Here is an 8,994-nt window from a genome sequence, read left to right on the forward strand (position 1 = left end):
AATATATACGATACAGATTATGTCCATTAAAAAACTTGATATAATGGATATAACATAAAGAATTTGATGTAATTATTTTCTTTTTTTATAATGATATATAATATGTATGTATATTTTCTTCTATCATCTCACAGTGATTCTTCCAATATATGAAAATACATGTTGATGAGATGAGACAGCTCCCTTAGACGTAGGACGCAAGGCATAATGGTTTTTCCATCTAAGAAAATTGACTTCACAAATCAAAACGGAAACATTGTGCCTCCGCATACCTGTAAGGCTGTAATGGGTCCACCAAGCTTAATTTCTTCCCATTAAATTAATGTAGTCTTTTTACCCTACTAATGCTGGGACAATGATATATGAAGACCTGAGGAATGAATTGATATAAGCAAGGTAGCGTAATTTTTCATCTCAGAGAGATTCTTCCAATATGAAAATACATGGTGATGAGATGAGACAGCTCCCTTAGACGTAGGACGCAAGGCATAATGGTTTTTCCATCTAAGAAAATTGACTTCACAAATCAAAACGGAAACATTGTGCCTCCGCATACCTGTAATGGGTCCACCAAGCTTAATTTCTTCCCATTAAATTAATGTAGTCTTTTTACCCTACTAATGCTGGGACAATGATATATGAAGACCTGAGGAATGAATTGATATAAGCAAGGTAGCGTAATTTTTCATCTCAGAGAGATTCTTCCGATATGAAAATACATGTTGATGAGATGAGACAGCTCCCTTAGACGTAGGACGCAAGGCATAATGGTTTTTCCATCTAAGAAAATTGACATCACAAATCAAAACGGAAACACTGTACCTTCACATACCCCTAATTGGTCCACCAAACTAAATTTCTTCCCATGAAATTAATGTAGTCCTTTTACCTTACTAATGTTGGAAAAATGCATGATATGTAGACAGGGGATGAATTAATATAAAGCGCAATTTTTCAGATGATAATGAAAGCAATAAGGCAATTAGTCAACGAAATTGTTGTGATTGTTATCATTTTTTCTTGAAGTGTTTGGTATTTACTATTTAGTATGATAGAATGAGTTGTTACTAAATTTTTTATATTGGCAGTAATACTCGAACTTATTTACTCCATCCCGTCATTATGGCAAACTTCAAATAATGTATAACCAAAAAATTGCTAAAATTAGTTAAAAACAATAAATAAGTAAGAAATAAACTTTTATTTTCAAACATAGCCTTATAATAAATAAGAAAAATGATGAGAGAGAATATATAGAGATAATGAGAGAAAGTATGACAAATGAGAGATAATAAATAATTAAGTGTAAAACTAAAAAAAAATACATTCCATGTTGAGATAAACCCAAATTGAAATTTATAAAATAGGCTAAATTTTTTTTCAAACTCAGCTTATAAATAGGAGCATACAGAGTATAAAATATTAGTTCATTATAGCTACATTCATTTATTTTCAAGGCATAGTTAACGAGCTATTATTATTATTGTTGTTGTTATTACTATTATTTCTGTTTTGATGAAATGTGTTGGAAGTGATTAACTTATAAATAAAGCAAGAGAAGTTAATTATTTATATTATAAAAGAATAAACTTGAAATGATTGAATTAAGGTCGCTATAAGTAATTTAATTAATTTGTCGAACTCCCCAACCACTCCCTCATTTTTTTTCTTGCACCCACTGAAGTGTTGAAAATGTAATCCTTTTAGAGATTGTATATGATTTGAACTGATGGAGTATATAAGTGGGAAGAGCCAAGACATGAAAAAGAATTCTAGCGGCACCCTTTCTGTATTAAGCCACAGAGACATGGTCTCTGTACGGCGAAAACAAGACCCCACACAACCTTTGCAATAAGTCAAGGCTCAGTGAAAAGTGACAAGTCCATCCAATTAGGTAATTTGGACTTAGTCATCCCATTAATTAATAATTGGTGACCTCTTTTCTTCCGCCCATTAATTAATAATTAAACCACCCAATCGGGAACTGTATAGTCTGTACGAGAAGACTCAAATGTCAAGTCACTAAACCTAATCACGAATTATTGATTGAGTTTTAATCTTATGTTGTATAATGACACAAAAAAAAAATTGTACTATGAGTTTTTCGTTTCCCTTATATACAAAGGCCAGCCACCACGCACTCTCTTTGTGCGTCTCTTTCAATTGTAGTGAAGAAGAGGCTGAAAAAACGCAAGGCTATTGAATTTATTAATTACCCCCAGTGCTTGCTATCTTTGCGTCTCTCTTTCAATAGTGAAGAAGACTTTAAAAGTGCGTAAACATCATATTGTGCCGTATTTCTAACAGTTAGGCATCTATTTTTTCCTACCCTTTTATTCTTATAGACTAATGTGGAAGTAACGAATTATTTAATTACCCTAAAGGAATCTAAACTCAAAATGACTAGTAAAAGTCGCATTAATTAAGTTTGGAACTTTGTCATTATCCCCACCCGCACTTTAGTTTACTTCTGACCAACAAGTCATCATTTTGCTAAATGACAATCCTCAACATCATATCCCAGTACCCGTTTTTTTGAATGGAAAGGAAAATATCATTCAAAGAAACGAAGCAAGGACAGTCAACGGTACAAGATTAAAGGCCGAAAAAAAAAAAAGAACAGTAAGCAATACACACGAGACATAGCAAAACAAATCATAAGCAAAATTAAGTTTACATATCAATTGAAATAATAAGATTAATGGTTTTCAGAGTATGATTAACTATTCCGTCAGTAGGTGCATAGAAATCATCATCATCTTAAAACCTAACCCAAGTTGCCCAGTCTGACTAGTGAGTCTGATCAAATTTTGGACAGACACGGTCTCTGTACGGCGAAAACAAGACCACATACAACCTTCGCAATAAGTCAAAGCTCAGTGAAAAGTGACAAGTCCATCCAAGTAGGTAATTGGGACTTAGTCATCCCATTGATTAATAATTGGTGACTTCTTTTCTATGAGATTTTCGTTTCCCCTATATGCAAAGGTTGGCCAAGAAGCACTATCTTTGTGCGTCTCTTTCAATAGTGAAGAAGACTTTAAAAGTGCGTAAACATCATATTGTGCCGTATTTCTCAGTGAGGCATCTATTTTTTCCTATCCTTTTATTCTTATAGACTAATGTGGAAGTAACGAATTATTTAATTACCCGAAAGGAATCTAAACTCAAAATGACTAGTAAAAGTCGCATTAATTAAGTTTGGAACTTTATCATTATCCCTAACCACACTTTAGTTTACTTCTGTCCAACAAGTCATCATTTTGCTAAATGACAATTCTCAAACATCATATCCCACTGCCCGTTTTTTTTTTTAATGGAAAGGAAAATATCATTCAAAGAAACGAAGCAAGGACAGTCAACTGTACTAGATTAAAGGCAAAAAAAAAAAAAAAGAAGAAGAAGAAGAAGAGAACAATAAGCAATACACACGAGACATGGCAAAACAAATCATAAGCAAAATTAAGTTTACATATCAATTGAAATAATAAGATTAATGGTTTTCAGAGTATGATTAACTATCGCTTCAGTAGGTGCATAGAAAATACGCACAATCATCATCATATTAACCCAGGTTGCTTAGTCTGACTAGTGAACTAATAAACTAGTTTTTTTGACCAACCTACCCAAATTTTGGATAGATCGATCAGCTTAGATTTTATGTCTTTTATTAGGCTTGAAATGGCATTTGTTGGATCATGCATAATTTATACACGGATATTCTATATACTTATGGATTAATGTTCTTGATATGAATATTATTTTAATTATGATTGGTCTAATTCTGGTAAATCATCATAATTTAAATTACTGTCTTCATCAGTTTATTAATCGATTTTGTTTTTAGTACCTTGACCTTAACAATCACCATGGCTAAGCCTAGTTCCTTTGTTTTACTTTATTTTTCCTCACCCTAATTTCTTATCACGGCACCAAGACCAACAAGACTTCCCAAAAATCTTCTGTCGCTACGGCTCCCTATAGGACAGAGTCCTCAACGCCCAAACGCCGTGGTTTTATGTAGGAGAGAGGCAATTAAATGATTTTTCTCCATGGCCTGGACGGTTCGAACCTCTCCTATTTTCTTCTCATCTTCTTCCCTTCTCTTTCATTGACTTAATATTTTAACAGTTCACATTTAATTTTGTTAAAACTATTATTAAAATATAAAAAATAAATTATAAAAATAAATAAATAATAAATTAAAAACTATATTAAAATTTAATTCTAATGGTTTTTCAATGCACTAAATGTTTTTAAATTTTTTTATAAATGGTTTATAAAAAATTAAAATCTAAACTATTAAAATATTAATCCAATGAAAGAGGAGGAAAGAGGATATATATATACACACAGCTACAAGGCTAGCAAATTGGGTAATGTAGCAGGGTGAGTATAGGGCTATTCATGATTGTGACTAAAGGTTTTTTTTTAAAAAAATAAATCAATGCCATCTTTGTTTCAACAAGAATTTAAACGTCCAGAAAAATCACTATAGCCTACTATTTCTAATTTAGTGGGGGAGTCTTCATTTTCATATCTCTTTCTCGTAACGCTGTGTGATAAATTATTTACCCTGAAAAATCTAGACTCAAGAGATGACTACAAGTCGTTCTAAGTAAAGTTTGGGCATTGTCACTCTCAATTTCCAAATTACACTTGGTACCATCTTCTAACCTAAATACAAAGAAAAGAAAAGATTAAAGACCTCAGTTAGACAATTCTCAAACCTACCTTTACTACGCACAAAGAAAACGCGTACAATAACCATGCCTCGGATTTCCTTTCTCTTCTTTCTCCTTTACCTAACAAGCCTAATTTCTCATCATGGCACTATCGCCCAGCAAGACTTCTTAAAGTATGTCTGTGGTGAAGGCCCCGCTAACAGCAATAGTTCCTTCCGATCCAACCTCAGAAACCTTTTACTAAACATGTCTTTCAACACACAAATCGACTATGGTTTCTACAACTTCTCCTCCGGCAACAACGCTAACAAAGTTTATGTCATCGGACTATGCCGAGGAGACATTACTGTACAAGATTGCCGCAGTTGCATCCAAGATTCGAGGGTGATTATTCTCCAAGTATGTTCACCTAATGCGAGGGAAGCGATCGGGTGGTACGACATCTGCTTTCTACGATACTCAAATCGATCGATATTTGGTGTGATGGAAACATCGCCGGGTTACAATTCGTCAGACAGCTCCGACGCTTTGGAGAAAGACGAGTTCAAGAATGTGCTGATGCAGATGATGAGTTATCTGAGAGAAAGAGCTGCTTCCGGAGACTCGCTCCGGAAGTTTGCGGTGGCGAATGCTAGTTGTCCGGGCAATCAAACCATGTACGGTCTTGCACAGTGCACGCCCAACTTGTCGAACAAGGATTGTGACATTTGCCTGAGTGGGGCAATCTCTGATATTTCTAAATGTTGCGACGGAAAGAGAGGTGGTCGGGTGGTCCGACCCAGTTGCTACATTAGATTTGGACCCGATAGCTTCTTTGACGCTTCTGCATACAATAATACACAATCATTTGTGCAATCACCGTTGCCTCATCTTGCCTCCAAACAAGGTAAATTTATATGATCAGGGCTTTTTTTTTAAAAAAATTAAACTAGATCAAGAAAATATAATTCTAAAACTGAAAATTACTGCCTAGGATCTGTGTTTGGATTAGTTGTGGAGAAATAATTTTGGGCTGTATATACTCCCTCCAGTCTATAATATAAAAAGTTGGTTACGTTTTCTCACAAAACAAAAAAGTTAGGAAAGTCTTTAAATATGTTTTAAATTGATAAAAGTTATTTATTTTATCTTTATTAAAGAAAGTGATTGGAAAATTCTCCCCTCTTTCTCTTGCATTTAAAACTCTCCCCTCTATGTAATAAGAGGTAAAAGTGAAAAACTATTATTAATTACTTTGTCAACATCTTATATTTTGGATTAAAATTTTCTTCTAGAAGACTTCTTATATTATGAACAAGAAAAAGTGTATCAGAAGAATTTTGTCTCAATTAATTAAAGAGGGTTGAGTTTAGCAGACAAGGTTAATCTCTTATAATATAGTGAATCAATATTAGAATTCCCATTTTAAAAAAAGTTCACAACTAATACTAAATAGTATCTCAAACAGGTTTCCAACGAGAATGAGAATATGCCTGTGCAGTGGCGTTTGTTACCCGTCATAATTCACGGTTGTTACCCTTATAATTCACGGGGACTTGCATTTCAAAATATCTTAACCCTTTTAAAAGGCATATATCAAGGCTATTTCTTTTTTTCTTTTATTTCCTTTTGGAAAATTTATTGAATTTAACTTATCAGGATCAACTTGTCAAAAATATACGTGCAAATTTTGCTTTGTGCAGGAAAGAGAAACAAGTCATCAAGGATTGTTATTGCCGTGGTTGTTGCCTTCACCGCAGGACTCACCTTACTCATCTTCATCGTTGTAATATATTTAAAACCAATGAGGACACCCAATAAAATGGAAAGTAAGTCAACGTCTTATGTTTATAATATTATAACATGGAACATATGAAAATGTTTCTATACAAGTGTGCATCGTCTTAACTAAATACACGGTTGCCAAAAATTTGATTAAATTATATAGATTAATTATTTATATTTTATTGAGAAGTCAAATCACCAATTTTTTTTATTAATGCTATTTTTGTCAAAAATTTAAATTTAGATTAAAATATATACTTTGAAAGTAAATAAACATGTATGTATATCCTGCAGAAATAATTCAAAATAGATAATTTATTTTTTTATATTGACTTTTAAGATTGAATGATAATTATTGTCCAATTTCAAGGTCGAAAAATTATTATTCATTTTTCAAATTAGTTATTAGAGGAACTTATTTTCATATGTAGTTGATATATAGTTATTAATAATAGATCATAACTCCCTGTACTATACTACCATCCATGCTTATATAGCTGAAGCTAAGGATGCAGCCGACTCATTGCAAATGGACTTTGAAACCATCAGAATGGCAACAAATGATTTTGCTGATGCAAATAAGCTTGGACAAGGTGGATTTGGAGCCGTTTACTTGGTAAGATACTAGTTGAAGATACCATTTCGATATTAAATATAAGACCTATTTTATAATGTAAATTATACTATAAAATAGGTTTTATATTTAGAGCCAAAGGAGTATATGACTAAATTGTTTTATAAGAAATAACAATAAATTTAGGTTCCTCCCATGCATTGCGTCACTCAAACTCAATGGTCTAGTTTTGTGTGTGCGCTTTTTTCTTTTGATATATAATTCCAGGGTAGGTTGTATAATGGACAAGAGATTGCTGTAAAAAGGTTGAGCAGGAATTCTGGCCAAGGTGATGTGGAGTTTAAGAATGAAGTGGTGCTAATGGCCAGGCTACAACATCGGAATTTAGTCAAGCTAGTTGGTTTTTGTCTCAAGAAAGAAGAAAGGCTTCTTGTTTATGAGTTCCTTCCTAACAAAAGCCTTGATTACTTTATTTTTGGTATGTTAGCTAATGTTAATCTTCCATGTCTTCCTTTGTTTTAATTTCTAGATCATAATAAACGATATATATTTGGAGAGGTTAAATTTCTAAAATATTAGTATCATGTTAAACTTCAATAGATTATTACTTTAAATCATGGAATGTGTTGTCCATGACTTCATGCAGATCCAATCAAGAGAGCATGTTTAAATTGGCAAAAGCGTGTCAAAATTATAGAAGGCATTTCTCGAGGTCTTCTTTATCTCCATCAAGATTCTCGAGTACGGATCATTCACCGTGATTTAAAGCCAAACAACATACTTTTAGATGAAGACATGAATGCTAAGATCTCAGATTTTGGTATGGCAAGGTTATTTGCAGTCGATCAAACTCAAAGCAACACAAGTACAATTGTTGGGACTTAGTAAGTTTATATATTCTAGATTATATACTATTGCTAGAGCTATTATTAGATTAATTAAGTTTAAATACTAATCATCTTTTCATACGCACATGTAGTGGATACATGGCACCAGAATATGTAAAACATGGAATCTTTTCAACAAAGTCAGATGTTTTTAGTTTCGGAGTATTGGTTTTAGAAATTATAAGTGGTCAAAAGAATGGTGAATTCCACATTGGGGAGAACATAGAGCATATAGGAACTGCTGTAAGTATTTCCCTTTATCAGTACTTGAATCAGCTTTGAAAAATCATTCTTCATTGTTTTTTAGGTTCTGCAACTAAACAAAGTATTCTTACAGGCTTGGAAAAGTTGGAGTAAAGGAATATTGTCAAATATTGCAGATCCAACATTATTGATTGAAGAAGAAGGCTCTTCAAGAAGTGTAATGATGAGATGCATCCAAATATGTTTACTGTGTCTTCAAGAAAACGCAGCTCATAGGCCATCAATGGCTTCCATTGTTACGTTGCTAAGTAGCTCCTCCTGTACCATCCCAGTTCCTTCAGAACCATTCTTTTATAATTGGACAAGCATGCCAAGTATTAAGATTATTCCATCGTCATCATTTGGAGATCAATCTGTTGAAGAATCGAGAAATGAACTTACTTTTACAGAGCAATTTCCTCGCTAGATCATCATTTTCAAGCATATGTAGGGGCCAAGGGACTTGAGAAATTTGTTATACTACTCATAAATATACACCTAGCTTTTTAAAGCTTTGTGTTATTAGGAGATAAATTAGTTGTAAATGGTTTCAAAATGCATGTGGAAATCTTGAGTACGCCACTTAAAGCAAGATTATTGTACAAAATATTGTAGTGACAACTAATAAAAAAATTGATGAAAATTTTCTGTTCAAAAGTTTTATTGGTTAGAGGGACCCAACGAAGACTTTCATTGATATTTTTTTCCCAAAAAAAGGGGTCAAAGCTCTGTATGGAGATACTGCTACAAGGCTCTAAATGAACCATGAAGCCCCGCACTAGTTTCCCCGTATGATCGCGACATATCCCTTCACAAGCCGCTTTAGTCATAGCAGCACTAT

General features: G+C 33.2%; 1 protein-coding gene across 1 annotated transcript; it reads left to right on the top strand.

Annotated features, from left to right (window-relative positions):
- The first annotated feature begins 4,717 nt into the window (after positions 1 to 4,717).
- On the top strand, positions 4,718 to 8,664 carry LOC114734441 (putative receptor-like protein kinase At4g00960). Its single transcript, XM_028922072.1, has 7 exons — positions 4,718 to 5,571; positions 6,368 to 6,493; positions 6,947 to 7,065; positions 7,291 to 7,501; positions 7,670 to 7,907; positions 8,003 to 8,153; positions 8,248 to 8,664. The coding sequence occupies exons 1-7, from the start codon at positions 4,770 to 4,772 to the stop codon at positions 8,578 to 8,580; spliced, it is 1,980 nt and encodes a 659-aa protein (XP_028777905.1). The 5' UTR covers positions 4,718 to 4,769; the 3' UTR covers positions 8,581 to 8,664.
- The last annotated feature ends 330 nt before the right edge of the window (positions 8,665 to 8,994 follow it).

The sequence above is a fragment of the Neltuma alba genome, unplaced genomic scaffold, assembly GCF_004799145.2.
Source record: "Neltuma alba isolate B1F8T4 unplaced genomic scaffold, ASM479914v2 tig00013101_pilon, whole genome shotgun sequence".
NCBI lineage: Eukaryota > Viridiplantae > Streptophyta > Magnoliopsida > Fabales > Fabaceae > Neltuma > Neltuma alba.